Raw genomic sequence first — 19,053 nt, forward strand, 5'->3', positions numbered from 1 at the left:
TTTGCAGTTTTTATGGCCTTATTGATAAAATAGTTAGCTTATGATCGTTATGAGTTGTTTGATTTGATTTAAGGCGGGCTTCATAATGTCATCATACCCTTCACATGAGATCTAAATTGCACTAGAAAAATCTGGACGACCTTTTAGAGGCAACATCACGCCCTGACATTTTGCAGAAGATAATATGTATGTATGTATAGTATTTTGTTTCAAGCTAAGTTGGAATGTTGTCTGCACATATAAGGTTAACATTGTTGTAGGATCACCACACACCAAACTTGCATTACAAGATATGAATGGAAGCAACAAACACGACAAAATTACAAACATATATGAGCATCACACCAAAGATATAACCACACAGAATCTCACTCATCAAGAACAGTTCTTGCATGATTGAAGAGTTGCAGGAAGACCTTAAAGGCAGAATTTCTTTTTCTGCATAACAAAGAAGTACCAAAGGAAATAAGCCAAATATATTTTTTAAAAATGGAATAAAAATTCATTGCAGTAATTGCACTATACAAGAAAATAATGGAGCAGAAATGCTATCAGCTCTGCTGTGCAAAAGATCAACTTACCCGAAACTTGGCTTCTTGTTGTCTGTCGATGTATGCAAGAAGTTCCTCTTGCCTCATCAAAGCTTCGTGCAGAGCCTGCTCAACCAAAACCGAAAATTATTTATAAAAGTTGACAAGAGGGGTGAAGGAAATGACTTGATATCCACCACTTTTTCTGATCAGATTCCATGTGATATAATAAATCTTTACCTTCTTGGTTGCAATTAACTCGGCCTCAAGGGCATCCACTCGGCAAACTGCAGCATGTAGTAATTCCTCTTTTTCATAGGGCATCTTGGATGGTTTTTCTTGAAGCACATTCACTTTCTTTTCAAGTTCATGTAATCTCCCGAGTACAGTTGAGAGAAGCTCGGCTTCTGAAGGTGCTGGAGTTGGTGAAGGGGGCCTAAACTCTTCCTTTGGAATTGATTCAGAGGAAAATTCACAAAGTTTGCTTTGATTAGAGGATGCAATAGGAAGCTTCTTGGTTACACTGGAAGCCACCGAACGCAAAAGTATGAAGAAAGTGAAGAAGAAAGCCATTAGAGCTCCTAGAAAGCGGGCATGAAGTCCTTCAGCAGGAGTCTTTTGAGAGTCGGGTGGTGGAAGTATCACTGAATTTAAACAGACGTATGGTAAAATAGGTAGCATAACATGCTTAATGCAAGACGACACGCGCAGGGTAAACTAGATATCAGAAACCATCGATAAGATATCATACCGAGCTTCTGCATATGAAGAGGAAGAAGAAAAGAGAACAGTATGTTTATATTCAAACCTGTAGGAACACATGGCTTTTCAGATTCTGTTTGCTTTTTCCATCCAGAATCGACAGCCTTATCAACCATGGGAACATATTCATCATATCCTGAGTAGTTGATGGGATAGCTTGTTGCACCAATACCCTTTGCCTGTTCGTTAACATGAATAAGACGGTATAAATAATTAACTAACGAATTTTTAAAAAATAATAATAAAACTTGATGCTGGTAAACCTAAGGAGCATAAATCCTAATTAATAAAAGCAATGATAGAAGACTACCTCTTCACGAACAGGAGTCAGTTGAAGATGTGAATAGGTCCTTGCAGCCTTTGGTGAAGCAATATCTTCGGCTTCAGATCCAGATTCTCCAGCAGATGTGTCACTGACTTTTACCTGATAATGAAGAAACACATAAAATAACTCGATATGGTATAGTCAGACTATACGAGGCACCTCAAATACAATATAGGAAAGTGAGTAGAGTCATACCATTGGGTAGCGAGGCTTGACATAGACTACCTTTCCTTCATTATTTAGAACTTTAACAACCTGCCTGCAACGACTTGCTTCACCAACCATCTGCATTTTATATATATATACATAAAAGGTCGTTTTCTGGTTACCACAAGTATAAAGGGAGGAAGAATGTTTTGAAGACAACAACGAGACCTTCAATATCTCTGGGATTTTCCATGGCCCTTTATCAGAAAAAAGGCACCCTCCTTGACCTGCACACAAACATGTCCCGCCAAGAAACTCTGGCAGCTCACTGCAAGATTCAGAAATCAGTAAATACTTTATTTGTTGAAAATTGAGGACACTAAACTGGAAAATAAGAAGGGACAAACCCATAAGAAGGAATTTATAAAGTTCACCTGGCATCTATTACTTCAAGCAACTTGTTCTGGTACTTATTCCCCAGAACCTATAACAGGAGAAAAAAACGATTGATTTACGAGGTAAAGATGCCAACTAAAATTAGCATTTCCCTATGATAATAACAGTGTTTGAAATAGTATAGCATTGACATACATGTATCTTGGAAGTGGTCTTGGGATCTAGAAAGCTCTTTACTGTATTCCACAGAATCTTAAATCCGGGACCGGCATTGATGATAAACATCTGATGGAGTGTCTGCCAGCATCAAAGAAGAGCATTACAATGATTCACAGAGTTATTGGAGAAAGACAGTACTAGAAACGGAATAAGATCATACTTCAGGGAAATTATCACAGTCGATCTTCTGGAGCTGCATGATGAGCTCACGTGCACTTTTAGTAAAGTTTTTCAAACCCTGAGAAATTAACAAAATGATGAAAAAGAAATCAAATTTTTAAAAAACATAATCTACTGAATCATTCCTTTTATGGTCATAACAGGCTTAATAAAAACACAACATACCACTCCTTGAACATCCAAAATTGTTGTGCTTGAGTCAATATGCCTCTTTGCAGCAATTGTACAAGCTGGGAACTTAATAGAAAAGCATTTCTCAAACTCCTTAACATGGTATTTTATGAAACGTTCCATGGTTGTGACTTGCATTAGTTTGTTAGGATCAACTTTCCCTAACCTTTCAATATATACAGGCCTTCCCTCCTTATCAACACCATGGTAGCCATGGGGATAATATTTCAAAACTTCATTCAATTCGTTGAACTCAAACTCCTGATGAAGCATCAGCACAGCATAAAAAACAAACCCGAACAAAGTGTCCAACTCAGAGGGTTACAACTAATTACCTTTAGCGTTGTTTCAACACCGAATTCCTTCCTCCATTGAAGCATATCAGCCCACATGTTCTTTGCTTTCTCAATGTCAAATTTCCTCGCTTTCAAAAACCTGCAAGCAGAAAACCAACGTTGTTGTGAGAGAACAGATCCATCATCCATAGCTCGAAACTATTAACTAGAAAAACAAGAAATAGTGTGTGCTCCCTTTCCATTCTGTTCTACATTTCCAGCTTGTGTATCATATAGCATATCTGTCATTTATATTAATTCTGGGTCATGTCCATAGGCCAATATAATGGATGAATATGATCTGTATCATCTGAAGTCCAACCACAAAGGAAGCTAAGCAGAAGCGCCAACCAATTATATGGTTCCACAACACAAATGACTATAGTATTTGCATAAATCACTTGAAGGGTAGATGTCATCACCTCAACATCATGTAATAATCATCATGCTGCTCCGGTAACAATTCATCCAAGATTAGCTCTTGCCTAAATGCATCTACTGCCTGCAGCTCCTCTGCATCGCGAATATCCTCAATGGATACAGAGCCAAGTCGCCCAATGCTTTTTCTTCGACTGCTTTTCTTCTTGAGAGAGTGTTTAAATTTTGTTGAAGCATTCAGTGCTTTCTTTTTCAGAGAACCAATTCTTGTCCTCCTCTCATCTTCTGAGTTCTCAAAATCAGATTTTCTTTCCCTTCTCTCATCATTCCCGGAGAAGCCCTCAAAACCTGCCACAGATAATAACCAAGCTTGGTTAAAGAAAAAGGAAGTAATACGTGACACAGGTAACTCAGTTTGTTCCTGGTGACAGATTGTGGGTATGATCAAGCCTAGAAACAATGAACAGTGAAATAGTATGACCTTCAGCTACAATAGAGGTAGATAACAGAAACAAAAAAAAAAACTTTTTTCCCCCAAATCATGACACTATTTGCAGAAAGATTAACCCTTATTCAATCAAAAATTTCATAAACATAAAGCAACTAGTTTTATGAATTCAAAATCCCTACTTTCAGCAAACTAAACATTTTCTTCACCAAAAATGTAGTTCAATTCGTAAATGAAATTAAACAGATCAAAAGCGAGTCAACTCACAAGGCCTTGCGAAGCGATCAAGAGGTCCCGACATGGCCGCCGTCGACCACAAAACCGATGACAAGTAATCGGCGGCTCAAAATCCTCAAGTCAACGCAAAAGCATCAGAAGAAGCCAACTATTTACCGGCGAAAGAACCCCCAAAATTCAAAAACTTTCTAGAAGATTCAGCAGGTGAGGGAGGAGCAGCAGTAGAGCAAAGAGCAGCCTTGATGGAAGTAACCGACGTTGATCCTCCGGCCACAATTAGCACCAAAACTAATCGGGAAAATAGAAGGAGAAAACGAAAAGGGTATCTTACAGTCTAACTGTAACGGCGTAGTAGGTATCGCCGTGAGGAGAGCCGGCGATGACGGAGGCGGAGGAAGAGGAAGAAGAAACAATAATGAGAAGGTTTTGATATGTGGAGCAGCCTGTAAATTGTGTGGGTCCCGTACCGTAGGCGCCACGTGGAAGGCGGAAAGTGGGCGAGAAGGGGATGAGGAATCCGCCAGCAGTAGTTGTGGCAAAGATGCCAAAAAGGAAATTCAATGAACAGTGAATGATTGCGTCATTATTTACCCGACAGGCCACAGGTCAAACAGTTGAAGTTTGTACAATTGTACCTACGGTCAGCAAATCTTAAAATTTTCGGAAATTCCACAACTCATAATTAAAAGATTTTTATTTCAAAAAAAAATAATTAAAAGATTTTATTTTGACTAGTCAATATTACCTAAGGGGTGTTTGGTTTGGGTTATCTAGGATAACAAATATTATATTTGGCTAGTTATAGAAGATTTCTATGTTTGGTTGAGGTTATATAACTTTCCCATGGAATATTATTTAACCTCCACATAAGCATTTTCTTAAATTTGGAGGGAATGTGATGCCATCCATTTCCTTAGGTAATGTAAGATTCCCACAAAATTTTACAAATTTTGCCCTTCCCACCATCCCCCATTATATTATATGCAAGAAACCTTAGTCCAAATACCACAACAATTCTAAATAATTTAACTTACAAGAAATAGAGTATGATTGTAGTGAATGACAATTGCAATGTAGAGAAACATATTGCTATCATTAATATCATTTACAAGTTATTGTTGAGTTTTTATCGTCTCTGTATTGTACCTTATTTGGAGATCATTATTTACAAAAATAAAAGAACTGATGGCTTATTAGAGGTTGAGAATAATACATATTGAAATACATGAAAAACAAATATTTTTTAACTTCATTTATTAAAATGCATGAAAAAAAAATTGTTAGGGGCAATAAAGTAAAATAACCATAATAACATAAAAAACAACCCTTCAACCAAACAGTTTTATATTACATATCTCATATTTAGCCAAACACAAGAATCCAACATTCCCAGCAATCTAACATTCCCTAAGGTAATCTGACATTCCGTGAACCAAACGGCCCCTTAGAGAATTACTACATGTCACTTTATCACAAGATCACTGGAGATATTAAAATATTAAATCGATTAAAATTTAAAAATTTGGATATGTATTAAAAATATTTACTAATATCGTAAACAATTGAAAATAATTACAATAAATGAATAATTGACAGATAATTTTAAAATAAGAAGTATACGTTTTTAGGCTGGTAAATATAAATTTAGTTTGAGAATGTGATCTATTATTTAAATTTTCAATAATAAAAGAAATAATATGTTATTACATTCGACAATTGTTATACAGTAGAACATGATCAAAAAATGACGTCGTTTCTTTAAATAAAGAAATGGCGGTCTTTAGTACACAAATAATATACTTTTAGTATATTAAAAATATACATTGTATTCAACGAATGTACATTATTTGAGTACTGAAAATATATTATTTTGTATAATGTACATTTAATACACGAATAATGTATTTTTAATATATTAAAAACTTTTTATTATGACCGTGTGTGGACCATGGTCCATACAATAATTTGTCCTTGTTAATATAGTAGATAGTAGAAATGACACTATTTTGACTATAGTCCACAAGTAAAATTTGCCTACATTCAAAACAAAACTACACCATGAACCCGTCACAATTTACATATTGAGTGTTCATAATTTATATACTGAACATTTAGTTGTGAACAATCAATATATAAATTGTGAATATTCAATATGTAAATTGTGTATTTTGGACCCGGTTCCACATAATAATTTGCCTGAACTAAATATTGAATTTTTTGAAGTTTGAGCTGCTTTTTGGGCTGGGTCTGGAATTTTGTTGCGATGATGGGCCGATAAGGGCTCTTCAGGGATGGGCCTAAGAGAGCTGCCCACAGGATTATTCACACGTGTGAGCCGTTGGACACAGTGGGTTTTATTTCCCCGCGGAGGCGCGTACACCTCGGCCCCACCCAAACCCAGACCCCACGTGTTCAGTATTCCGCGCCCTTTTCTGTTGATTCCCTCAATTTTTGTTTCTGGTTATTCCTTTACACTCACGCGGCTAAGCAAACTCTATCAAATGAAAAAGAAATCGCAAAAGTGCATATAAATGGCAGCACTATAATCGCATCACCGGAGACATTGATTTCTTCAAACGCTCGCGAAAACATTGAGGTAATCATTTCAACGTTTCCCTTATTCAGTTGTCGTTAATGCCATATTTATGATGTCTATTTCTTCGTACAGTTAGTGTCTTTTGCATTTTATCGGCTTCAAATCCATATATTGAGATCATATGGAGATTTAAATGTGATCTTGCACAATCGGGGGATTATGTTTTTTTTTCTAGATAAATGCCTGATCTTTCTGGAAATTTTGTGATTTTCAAAGTTTGGGCTGTGGTTCCCTTTGTTATACACTTAGATTTTTTCTATGATCTCATAGAAGATTTGAATGTTTTTTAGTTCCCTTTGTTATACACTTAGATTGTTTCTTTTTTTTTTTTTTTTGGTAAATACTTAGATTGTTTCTATGATCTCATAGAATATTTGAATGTTTTTTAGTTCCCTTTGTTATACACTAAGATTGTTTCTATGATCTCATAGAATATTTGAATGTTTTTTAGTTCCCTTTGTTATACACTAAGATTGTTTCTATGATCTCATAGAATATTTGAATGTTTTTTAGTTCCCTTTGTTATACACTAAGATTGTTTCTATGATCTCATAGAATATTTGAATGTTTTTTAGTTCCCTTTGTTATACACTAAGATTGTTTCTATGATCTCATAGAATATTTGAATGTTTTTTAGTTCCCTTTGTTATACACTAAGATTGTTTCTATGATCTCATAGAATATTTGAATGTTTTTTAGTTCCCTTTGTTATACACTAAGATTGTTTCTATGATCTCATAGAATATTTGAATGTTTTTTAGTTCCCTTTGTTATACACTAAGATTGTTTCTATGATCTCATAGAATATTTGAATGTTTTTTAGTTCCCTTTGTTATACACTAAGATTGTTTCTATGATCTCATAGAATATTTGAATGTTTTTTAGTTCCCTTTGTTATACACTAAGATTGTTTCTATGATCTCATAGAATATTTGAATGTTTTTTAGTTCCCTTTGTTATACACTAAGATTGTTTCTATGATCTCATAGAATATTTGAATGTTTTTTAGTTCCCTTTGTTATACACTAAGATTGTTTCTATGATCTCATAGAATATTTGAATGTTTTTTAGTTCCCTTTGTTATACACTTAGATTGTTTCTATGATCTCATAGAATATTTGAATGTTCTTTAGTTCCCTTTCTTATACACTTAGCCCGTTTAGTTCGCCGAAAAATATTTGAAGGGAAATAGAATTGAAATTCCTTCCAAGAAAATGGATTTTGATTGGTGGAAAATAAATTATTGGGAATATGAATTCCATTGTTTGGTTGGTTTGGAATGTTAAGGAATAATGAGTATAACCAGAAATATAACCCTACACAACAATAATAATATAATAATAATAAGAATAATTAATAAATTATGGTGAGGGAAAAATTGTCATATTAGTTTTCCATGGAAAACAAAATAACTATGATGAACTAGGAAAAAGTTTTCCCTTTTCTTAAGGAAAACTTTTTCAAATGAAAAATGTTTTCTATCCAACCAAACAACATAAAACACCATTTTCCTCCACTTTTAGGAAAACCATCAACCAAACACCCCCTTATTAGATTGTTTCTATGATCTCATAGAATATTTAAATGTTCTTTGTTGGACTGTGCAGAAGTTTATTTACCACTTTGATTCTTCAAATCCTGTGATCTGGTGGCAGTCCACTCTTAATCACAGTTTTATGGAATAGTTTAATTGTGTTGTTTCTAGATCAGGGGCTCTTTTTTATATTTATTTATTTTTCTGGATTTATTGTATTGTTGATTTTTTTATTTTTTTTTTGAAATCATATTGTATTGTTGATGTTGATGCTATATTAGTAAAATAGTAACTGCGGGTTTGCTCACAGTTTTCCTTCTAACAGTATAGTGATTGTGGGTTTGGAAAGTTGGATAGATAGATTGTATAACTCCCACTGGGGAAGCTATGGTGAAGGAAACAGAGTACTATGACATCTTAGGGGTTAACGTGGATGCAAGTTCTGCTGAAATTAAGAAAGCATACTATGTCAAGGTAAGAGCATAGGTTGGTTTATTCGTTTATGGCATTTATTGAACATGAGTTTTGTGTGTGTTTTTCTCCACACTCTTAATTTCCATTCAGTCTTCTTCTTGATAAACATTTGTGAATTACTAGCATATAAAGAAAGTGTTATTCTTCTGCCAGGCAAGGGCAGTACACCCAGACAAAAATCCTGGGGATCCAAAAGCTGCTCACAATTTCCAGGTATTTTGGTTGTTTTGATTTATCTGTCAGCATATCTTCTTCTTCTTCTTCTTCTTTTGGTTAGTACTTTCAATCTGGTTTCCAAATCATTTGAATGCTTTGAGTTTGTGAAGGACTGGAGGTTATCTCTTCCATGTGATGAACATTGTTAGTTTCCTACTCCAAATGTGTGTGTGAGAGAGAGAGCGAGAGAGGGAGAGAGCAAGTACTTGATAAATACTTGAGTATTTATTTGTTACAAGATAACTCCTTTAGAATATAATTTGCTTTACTGCTTTTTTATGTATTCCTTTTGTGATTTAAGGTGCTTGGAGAGGCTTATCAGGTCCTGAGTGATCCTGAGAAGCGTGAAGCATATGACAGAAATGGGAAAGATGGAGTGCAGGAGTAAGTGCAAATATTAAATTGCAAACAGTTGCATTACTTGCTCTTGAACATTTTCTTAAAATCCATAGTTTTTTTTTTATGCCTTTAACACCTTCATCTATTGGCACGCAATCCCTACATACAAAACTAGGCTACTAAGTGCTATTTTTGCAATACAAATTGAGAGGCAAACCAGTGGTTGCAATAAGCAGATCCAGTATCCCATAGATGGGGTGGGTCTTGAATGGAGTAAATTAAGATCTTGCATCACTTGCATGCATGGCTTCTGGGTGATAGAGGAATTGAATTAAACAAAATTTACTTGTACCGCAATAGAACATATTTACATTCATTTTCACTGAGCCCATTTTAAGTGCTATCATCACTAAAATATCTTGTATTTCAACTTTTCAAGCAGGAAAGGATTGGTTTTCACTTACTTTGATTTCATTTTTCTTAGGGAAGCAATGCTAGACCCTGCAGCAGTTTTTGGAATGCTATTTGGAAGTGATTTCTTTGAAGATTATGTGGGGCAACTTTTATTGGCTTCTTTGTCAGTTGTTGAAGCTGAACAGGACTGTATTGATCCTGAAACCCGAAATAAGAAAGTTCAAGAAAAGATGAAGGTATGCTTGTTAAGACTTTAATTCATGAAAGGTCAGTCAATCTCACTCTGGACAATTTATTTAGAACATTTTGACTCTTGTATACAGGCATTGCAGAAGGAAAGGGAAGACAAGCTTGTGAAGATTCTAATAGATCGTCTTCACCCATATGTTGAAGGCCATATAGAAGAGTTTGTGGATTGGGCAACATCAGAAGCAATTTGTCTATCTCAAGCTGGTAAGATATAGAGGCTTCTATGCTTTTAACCAGTATTGATTTTTGCATGCTAAAAGCTAAACAACAACAATAAATTGTCCTTGAGAAAAAATTTTGCCTGTTGTCTGAACTATATTAAAATATGTCAGTGCAATAAGTTAAAGTGTATTAGCTTAAGTGAGAAAAGAGTTCTATGTAACATTCACTCTTCTTCTTCTTCTTCTTCTTTTGTGGATAAGTGTTCTGTGTAACATTCACTTGTCATTTCCCTTCCACTTTCCCTGAAGAACTAAGAAGAAATTAAAGACAACTTGCATTTTTCGGTTTTCAGCTTTTGGTGAGGCTATGCTACATACCATTGGTTACATTTACACTAGGCAAGCTGCCAGAGAACTTGGGAAGGATAAGCGCTACATGAAGGTGCCATTTTTAGCAGAGTGGGTTCGAGATAAAGGACACCGTGTTAAGTCACAAGTTATGGCTGCTTCAGGTGACAATAATAGAACTTGGATATAATATAATGAAATTTCCTTAAACATTCTTCAGTTCACCATAATATGATTTTCTATCTTGTAATATATAGGTGCCGTGAATTTGCTTCAAATACAAGAGGATATAAAGAAGTCATGTGAAGGAGAGAATGCCCAAGAAGCTATGCTCAAAGCTCTGGAGGAAAAGAGAGATGTTATGCTTAACTCCTTATGGCAGATTAACGTTGTTGATATTGAGACAACATTATGTCGTGTTTGTCAAGCAGTAAGTATCAATCTTTAAGCATGATTTCAATCTATATTTCAGATTGCTCTACATATCCATTGCTTTCTCCTTATGTTAATTTGTGTAGACAACTGCTATTACTAGACCAACCTTTCAGTAATTAACATAATCACTGTCTCACTGACACTTTCAATATCCAAAACTGAGCTTATTTGATGCATTTAAGAAACATTTGTGTTCTTTTTTTTTTTGGCAGGTCTTTAGAGACTCCACAGTTTCCAAGGATGTTATCAGGCACCGGGCTAGAGGAATGAGAAAGCTGGGAACAATTTTTCAAGTAGGTATTTTTCTGTCGTGTTGCTACTGAGAACTTAAACTCTACCTGTCCCTATGAATACTAAATCTAGACATCTGAGCAAACATGGGGCAATAACCAAAGGTCTATTGGTGTTATTGGTTTGCACCAGTCAGCCATGGACAATCTAGGCTGGTTTTATGATCCTTTGTTGGTTAGAATTACAATGCGGGGTTTACCTAGTGCACACCATCTGGTAGTACTTTGGATTTTAATTTCCTCGTCACCCTATAACATGCATTCTTTTTGCACTGTTCATCGTCAGGGCGCAAAGGGAATTTACAGCAGGGATAGTAGCTTGCGCCATGAAGCCTTGATCACCATGGAAGGGAGTGCATCCTCGAAGCGAAGATAATTTTTTTCTTGAGCCAGTTGATGTTTGGTTTCTGCTTGCTACTACTGTAGGGATAAAAAATGGTTGGTATCACCTTAAGTGCTTCATATATATATGATTCTACGCCAAGGCAGACATCTTCGATCAGTTGTGTCCAGTTTTGTTTGCTTAATCATTTGTTTCACATTCTTAAATTGTGTATGAATGTTATTAGAGTGTCTAATTAAACATGCACATAAATTTAATCATTAAATTGAGTATGTCATAACCAGTCTGATTCCGTCAAGAATATTCAATTGATCTGAATTCGATCTCTAAATTGAGTGAGCATGTTACAATGTTCTACCGGACCTCAATCAAGTCCCCTATTCAAGACATGCATGCAGGAGTTCAATCTCTAAATTAAGTGAGCATGTTATAATAGATTGGCTCCCACCCGTAAGTTCGATCTCTAAATTGAGTAAGCACGTTATAACTGCGCGGGTCCCATCAAAGATTCAAAGACGCACACGTGAGTTCAATCTCTAAATTGAATGACCATGTTACAACCGGTTGGGTTCCATCCAAGACACTCATGTGGGTCTTATCTCTAAATTGAATGAGTATGTTACAATGTTCTACCGAGTACATCTCAGTCAAGTCTCATTCAATACATACATATAGGTTCAGTTTTATGCTTAAACAATTCAAATCGACCTCTTCTACTTGAGTCAACACCTAATAATTACAGATTAGATAACAATTTACTAAAATAAGATTACGCACAAAGACCTCAGTATTAACCTATTATCTCAACACGATTATTTCAACCCCGTCATTATATCTCTTTACATATATATTATCCGTTAAGAAAAATAATATAATCAACCCACTGAAGGAGCGATTTCGATCAATTTTTACCTACTATTTCTTTGTGTCAACGTGGTATAGGCTTCTGTTCCCACGAACGATGCAAGTCTACCGTTATCACTTCCAGTGATTGTTATTTAACAAAGATGTTTACCAAGTCTAATCAATTAGGAGATGGAGTTGACGTCTGATCAATGCAAGATATGCCCTCAGACCACTTTATGGAAAGTCTCGTCATATTATTATATGACCAATAATCCATTTAATTAATTATTTAATTAATATAAAGAACAAGTGTTAGTGCTGCTTTTCATCCTCCACCACCATCCTTCCATTGTGGCATTTGGTGTGTAGTCTTTGTCGTTATGGATAATTGAAACCACTAAACTTCTTTAAAACTATTTTCCCCCCTACCTAATTTCCTAGCTATATAACACCATGTTATATATAATTCAATGTAATTTGAACTATTAATTCAATGTAACGAACATAGATAATAAGGACCATATAACACCTTATGCTCAGATGATATGTACTAACTCTCTCATATGAGAGGTTATGAGATTGAGCATCAGTGGAGAGACGTTGTTGACTTTTTGTGTTTCAATATGTTAAGAAAGTTTTTATGAACAGACCGATACTAAATGTAATAGAGTCAGTAGCACTCAAAAAAAATTGTAACGGAAAAAGTGGTCATCATAGTCTTCCTAATTTCATATACACTATAGTTAAAACAAAGAAATTTGTACAGTATCAACACGTACGGTGCTATATATATTTAGTTCAGTGTTTGAACTATTGATTCAGCATAATGAACATGGATAAATAAATATTTTGTAATGTTTATATTCATTATTTTTTTTTTACCCTTTATATTTTTATTTTTTATGGTAATTATATATTATAACTCGTTGTAGAATTTTGATCTCTAATGAGATAAGTTGCCATCATAGCTCTAATCATTGAACCAACCCTTATTGAGCCACGCTTGGATAGGGCTGGCAAACCTATGTGCAAATATGGAAGGGGCTTGTAAATCCCAAATAAATGTCTTTTCGTGGGGAATATATATCATGATCCTATTATATCGTCAAACTTCAACAGCAAGTACTAGTAGTAGATAGAATATATATAAATATATAGTGCTGGTTATGATGAAGAATCAATTGTTTGAAAACATGCAAGGCCAATAGAAGCTCGGCACAGATCATATCAAGAATGAGCTGATTAGTTAGCTAGTACATATAGTCGTTTACTCGTATATATAGGCTTATCAGAATAAATGATCAAGCTTGAGCATTACCACTTCGAAAGGGTAACCGAGTTGGTGAAATATAATTTTTATATTAGAAGGTCATAAATTTGATTCTTACCAATACCATCTTAATTAGTTGAGCCTGTGATTTATTAGGGTACGACAATTTTGGAGCGTCCGACAGGGAACCGGCAAAATCTTCTTATGGTTGATGTTCATTGTGTTGTGACTCATAGAGTTTGGTAACTTGTATCTCGCATTCTTCTAACGGATCTTTCTTCACAAAAAAATCTTAATTGAACCTGTTGCACAAATTAAAGTGATTTGTTTTTCATGTGTGACCGTTGCAAAAATCAACTTTTAAAACTATAATGAGAATTTGAAATTTTTCTTGTGGTGAGAATTCTTATCGGTCTAATTATTGGTATTTGTTTTAGTTCAAAAGTAACATAATTCCATTAAAAAGAAAAAGAAAAGAAAAAAGAAAAAGTAACTAGTGTATAATTTAGAGACATATCATACATCGAAGGATTAGAATATATAATTAAAGCAGTACTTTTTTTGTAGTATTATTAATTTATTTTACCTTTAAAAAAATCTTAAAATATTGTCAACTATGGCAAAAATTTCTTCAGCACAAAAGTACAATGGATCCACTTTCATATTTAAAAATTTATAAATTTTGAAAAAAAGAGGATTATTTTCAACCTTACTTTTGATCTTAGTTATTTTCAAATAATTTACATATAAATAATCAGATATTTATATACTGTTGAACAACACTTCTGTCAATAATACTAAATATATCTATGTCTAACATATTGTATCAGATATTGTTGACATAATATTGTGTTAAAAATAGTATATAAACTTGTATGAGATACTAACTTTGATTTACTAGAAATCCTGCAATCGTTATTTAAAGATGTGCCATGGGTGAAACTCACATTATGGTCATAATAAGCAAATGATTAAAAGGAGATAAATCGATCAGTTTAGGTTGTCCGGCTCAAATGAAGAAGACCAATAAGTAACTACCACAATTAGTCAAACTTGAAGCCTTATGGTTACCAAATTAACTATCAGACAAATTCAATTGGAGTTCCCCAATAACGATATACGATATAAATTAAATTAATGCCTTATATAGCATTAATTTTAAATGTGTGAAAGCTAACTATTTTCAACTATTTTTGAACTATGAAAATGCATGTGTTACGTTTTATAGTATGGTAAAAATATTGGTAATTATTACTGCAAAAAGCCAAAATAATGATGCATATTGTATGGGTCCATGCTTTATGCACAGTAAATAAAAAACTAATGTATCAATCCACTAACTTCTTAGACTTAGTGCCACAACAAAAAGAAAAGTGGTGCCTGTCACCTTTTTATTTCCATAACAATTTTTAAAATAATAAAAAGCATGAAAATTGAATTATTTTAATTAAAAGACACCAATTCTTTTAAATAAATTATCTCCAAGCATGCTACTGTACACTCCAAGCAAAATTTAAATAAACTGCCCCTCTCCCCCATTTGTGAGAAGCAAGAAATAAAGCTGCCACAGAGAGAGAAAGTTAGAGAGAGAGAGAGAGAGAGAGAAGTGGAAAAAGCATAGGTTTGTTGAGTGAAGTGAAAATGGTGTATAAGAAGATTATTGGTCTGGTCTTCTTCTTCATTCTCTTATCAGTACTTTTGCCAGCTTCATTTGCAGGTAGGTGCAGTATATATATATGAATATGTTGTTTCTTTTGTGGAAACACAAATCTTAGTACATATATACAGACATTAACTACGTAGGATTAACATTAAATCTTGATTATTATTTCCAGGTCGCCAAGCAATGCTTGCCAACAACCACCTTGAGAAGCAAGACATGAATGCAACTTATGAGGTTCAATTTGTGTGTCTGTGTACATATGTTTATATCAAACTCAATATATATATAGCATGAGTATAATATAATCCCAGTCAAATTGGTTATTTCTTGACTTGGTAACCACAAGATTTCAAGTTTTAGTTACTTTGAATTGATGGACTATCTTGATTTAAGACAGTCAACTATGAACAATTAGACTGATTTACCTCTTTGCAGTTATTTACACTTTAGGGTCACAAGGCATACATAGTTGATTGGGTGCCCGTGTTTATCCACCTTTAATTTAAAATTTTATATATAGTTGTGAAATATTTGATATGATGTGCAGGAAGAGGTGAACGTGATCCATGAAAGGGTTCTTAGGGCTAATACAAAGGACTATGGAAAGTACGATCCATCTCCAACATTTGTGAAGCCTCCTTTCAAGCTCATCCCCAACTGATGATCTCACTTCATCGTTTTCACACAAGACAAAAATCATGCATGCATGGGATATACATACATATATGACACATATATAATATACAACGTAGTAACGTATCCTCTCATATACAGTACAAGGATCTGCACAACATATATAATCAGTTTGAGCGTTCTGTGTATGTTAACCCTAGCTAGCTAGCTGCGCTTGTGTCCAAGATATATATGTCTATATATATAGTGTTTGAGCTATATATATATAATATATGTGTGTATGTACTATGTAGTAGTGTTCTTCATATGAAATATGTGTGTGTAAACATATAGCCTGTTTGCCGGTTACTGCGTACGCTAACAATGTGTGTAGTTCCATGTGCATGTACTCCGGCCACGACATTCTTGTCGTCCGGCCACCGTTATAAGGTAGGTATGTATAATAATGTATGTTGTATAATAATGCCCCAAATAAACAAAACCATGTAGTTTTATTTTACTTTTTTTTTGGGGGGGGTTACTTAGACCGGCCTGATTGGATTCGAATTATGTATATTTTTATTTCAAATTATGCTCCAAATGATCGAACATGTTTTAAAACTCGATAAATATTACTTGTACTCGTTACTCTCACTTAACATCACCTAAAAGATACTCAAACACGACAAAGATTAACTAAAATATAATAACTACAAGATTATAAGTCTGACTTTTAGTGAAAATTGTTTATTGGTCTTTTCGATTTGATGAGCTAATTAGTTATGAGCAATTTATATTAGTTTACATTCTTGTTATCATTTGTCGGCTAGAGTTATAAAGAAGGCTTCACCTAGAATACAATTTTTAATAGTAGTTGCAAACTTTTGTTTAAAAAAAAAATAGTGGTTGCAAACTTTTACGTAAAAAAAGTTATTTTTACTAGTTAAAGATCAATCCTTATTGGGAATGAATGATGCTTTCCAATGGATAAGGATTCATTTTCCATTCTGAATTTTGGTCAAAAAATTATGTGTATGCAATTAACAATTGAAAACACATAATATGTTAACTACATAACTACATGCACATAATATGTTAATTATAGACACATAATCTAAATATAATTTTGAACTATGGTCCACAATGCAATTAATGTGGACTTGGTCCTTAGTATAAATTGCTTAGTGAGGGTTTTTGGGCTTTTGGTTACACTCACGCAACTATTTGGCCCAAATCAACAGCTAGATTATTGAAGTATTGAGCCTTTCCAATTTCTGGGCTCGCGTTACAAGATTTGGATCCACTACCCAAAGCCCAACCCCCATCCCCACCTCATCCACTCTCCTTCTTCTTAATTTTTTTTTTTTTAATATTTTGTTGGTGTGGTGTGGTGTGGATGCATTCATCTTTGGGAGTCAAGACAACCAGCGTAGACTTTTGCTTGTCCCTTGCACTCGGTGATGGTCAAGTGTGTTGTCTTGACAAATTAACAATGTATTATGTGATGGTGTCCAAGAAATAAACAGTCAAACCAAATTTTAGAAATTTTGGATTTCTAATAAAGTTATTAGTCAATCAGGACGTAGATTTGCTTTTTAAAAATTTTTAAAAAAAAATTTACAGAATATTATTTTACGTGATTTTTATCTAATTAACTTATGATAAAGACGTTCAATTTACAAATTGTTAATAAATATATGACGTTCACATATTATAAAAGTAATAATATACTTATGATGCCCGCATTAGCAATTCAATTAGTTACAAAAGTTAAGTTTGAGAACAATGACCCTGAACTTCTTGTGGGCAGGCAAAGATCTAACATCTTTGTTAAACTGAGTTATCATGATTTACATCATATGAGATGTTCTCTTAGGACGGGACGTGAGGGCCGTTAGAATTGGAGATTCAACGTTTAGGAATAACAATAAACATTACTTTGCATATACAAACATAGTCTACTCAAGCCAAGCACCTTGTGCTTAGATAACATGTAGTGACTCTCTCGTATGGGAGGTCATGAGATTGAGCCTCAGTTAGGGGTGTAAACGAATCGAATCGAGTCAAATATTTCACTATTTGATTCGAATTCGACTATTTGGCTGAGTATTCGTATTCGTATTCGTATAACATTCGAATCCCAAATTCGATTCGTATTCGATTCGACCACTGCATTCGAATATATTTGAATTCGAAAAGTCTTATTTAATTTTTTTCAAAATTCTTCAATAAATTATGATAAAATGCACTAAAAATTTAAATTTGAATTATAGATATAGATAAACAGATACTACAATGAGGCCCTCAGTGAAGACGAATTGACTCTTTATGCTTAAAAAGAAAATATAGATAAACAGATACTACAATGAGATCAATTGTATTTAAAAAAAAAAAAAAAAAAAAAAACATAGTCTACTCAACCGACGCCATTGTCTTTGGTCAAATTGATCCAAATACGAAGTATTATACTCCTTTTGGGATGACTTGTACAGATAATCGCATTTTTATGATGTGATTTAGCGTTTGTCGATGGCTCACGCCACCGTTTGATTTTGACGGCTGTCGTTATTAAATACAAATTACCCCTTCTTTTATGTGTCCTGCTGCATACATATTGCCACGAATTTATGGTCAGAGTGGGTATTTATGAAAATAAATATGGCTCCTCTCCGTCGTTGGATAATTCGGTTTAGTTGACTGCTCAGAGGAATTTGAACCACAATAGTGTCTACATAAGTTTCTTTTACAATTTTCATTCGTACTTGAATGTTAAAGGTCTATTCGAAAGAGCGGTCCAATCGCTCTGCAAATAAATTATTTGACTGAATTGCGGTTAAAATTATTCATATAAAATGATATATTTAAAGGTGTTTGGTAAATAATTGTTAGCTGATTGAGTTAGTAAGTTTGAGTAGTTGATAGTAGAAAATTATTTGGTAAATTAATTGTTAGTTAATAGCTAATTACATGCAAAATGACATTCTAAAAAATTGATCGAAATAAGTTGTTCAAAGCAGCTCTTTGAATTTTAACAATTTGAAGTAATAAGTTGTTATGAAAAACTAATTAATCAAATACTCATGTTAATTGTTTAACCAAGTCAAACAACTAATAGTGATCAAATAAGCGAAAATG

The 19,053-nt window shown here is 33.9% G+C and overlaps 3 protein-coding genes across 5 annotated transcripts; 2 read left to right on the forward strand and 1 right to left on the reverse strand.

The window, feature by feature from the left end:
* Positions 1 to 168: 168 nt before the first annotated feature.
* LOC116032142 (phosphatidylinositol/phosphatidylcholine transfer protein SFH8-like) lies at positions 169 to 4,542 on the reverse strand. Its single transcript, XM_031274567.1, has 14 exons — positions 4,159 to 4,542; positions 3,488 to 3,791; positions 3,066 to 3,165; positions 2,725 to 2,991; positions 2,540 to 2,617; positions 2,356 to 2,457; positions 2,199 to 2,248; positions 1,993 to 2,092; positions 1,813 to 1,902; positions 1,603 to 1,716; positions 1,339 to 1,471; positions 771 to 1,174; positions 582 to 656; positions 169 to 438 (listed from the first exon to the last, which is right to left on the reverse strand). The coding sequence occupies exons 1-14, from the start codon at positions 4,190 to 4,192 to the stop codon at positions 418 to 420; spliced, it is 1,872 nt and encodes a 623-aa protein (XP_031130427.1). The 5' UTR covers positions 4,193 to 4,542; the 3' UTR covers positions 169 to 417.
* Positions 4,543 to 6,578: 2,036 nt separating this feature from the next.
* LOC116031892 (chaperone protein dnaJ 10-like) lies at positions 6,579 to 11,810 on the forward strand. 3 transcript variants are annotated; one of them, XM_031274244.1, is made up of 10 exons: positions 6,579 to 6,724; positions 8,584 to 8,732; positions 8,886 to 8,945; positions 9,250 to 9,332; positions 9,772 to 9,937; positions 10,025 to 10,154; positions 10,465 to 10,623; positions 10,717 to 10,889; positions 11,107 to 11,191; positions 11,471 to 11,810. In XM_031274244.1, exons 2-10 carry the CDS (start codon positions 8,646 to 8,648, stop codon positions 11,497 to 11,499), a joined length of 972 nt encoding a protein of 323 aa, XP_031130104.1. In that variant the 5' UTR covers positions 6,579 to 6,724; positions 8,584 to 8,645; the 3' UTR covers positions 11,500 to 11,810. The 3 variants fall into 3 exon arrangements, with proteins under 3 accessions (XP_031130104.1, XP_031130102.1, XP_031130103.1); XM_031274242.1 differs by having other exon boundaries at positions 11,107 to 11,187; XM_031274243.1 differs by having other exon boundaries at positions 6,620 to 6,724; positions 8,608 to 8,732; positions 11,107 to 11,187.
* Positions 11,811 to 15,202: 3,392 nt separating this feature from the next.
* Positions 15,203 to 16,438, forward strand: LOC116032706 (protein CASPARIAN STRIP INTEGRITY FACTOR 1-like). Its single transcript, XM_031275402.1, has 3 exons — positions 15,203 to 15,360; positions 15,479 to 15,540; positions 15,854 to 16,438. The coding sequence occupies exons 1-3, from the start codon at positions 15,285 to 15,287 to the stop codon at positions 15,965 to 15,967; spliced, it is 252 nt and encodes an 83-aa protein (XP_031131262.1). The 5' UTR covers positions 15,203 to 15,284; the 3' UTR covers positions 15,968 to 16,438.
* Positions 16,439 to 19,053: the final 2,615 nt, after the last annotated feature.

Source organism: Ipomoea triloba, chromosome 10 (assembly GCF_003576645.1).
Source record: "Ipomoea triloba cultivar NCNSP0323 chromosome 10, ASM357664v1".
NCBI classification, from domain to species: Eukaryota; Viridiplantae; Streptophyta; class Magnoliopsida; order Solanales; family Convolvulaceae; genus Ipomoea; species Ipomoea triloba.

Coding starts and splice junctions, on each gene's coding strand:
- LOC116031892 (XM_031274242.1), top strand. CDS start 8,646: ATGGTGAAGGAAACAGAGTACTATGACATCTTAGGGGTTAACGTGGAT. Junction 8,733..8,885: donor AGAAAGCATACTATGTCAAG/GTAAGAGCATAG, acceptor TTCTTCTGCCAG/GCAAGGGCAGTACACCCAGA. Junction 11,188..11,470: donor AGCTGGGAACAATTTTTCAA/GTAGGTATTTTT, acceptor GTTCATCGTCAG/GGCGCAAAGGGAATTTACAG.
- LOC116032142 (XM_031274567.1), bottom strand. CDS start 4,192: ATGTCGGGACCTCTTGATCGCTTCGCAAGGCCTT. Junction 2,992..3,065: donor GTGTTGAAACAACGCTAAAG/GTAATTAGTTGT, acceptor ATGCTTCATCAG/GAGTTTGAGTTCAACGAATT. Junction 2,618..2,724: donor TTTTGGATGTTCAAGGAGTG/GTATGTTGTGTT, acceptor TTAATTTCTCAG/GGTTTGAAAAACTTTACTAA.
- LOC116032706 (XM_031275402.1), top strand. CDS start 15,285: ATGGTGTATAAGAAGATTATTGGTCTGGTCTTCTTCTTCATTCTCTTA. Junction 15,361..15,478: donor TTTGCCAGCTTCATTTGCAG/GTAGGTGCAGTA, acceptor TATTATTTCCAG/GTCGCCAAGCAATGCTTGCC. Junction 15,541..15,853: donor ACATGAATGCAACTTATGAG/GTTCAATTTGTG, acceptor TATGATGTGCAG/GAAGAGGTGAACGTGATCCA.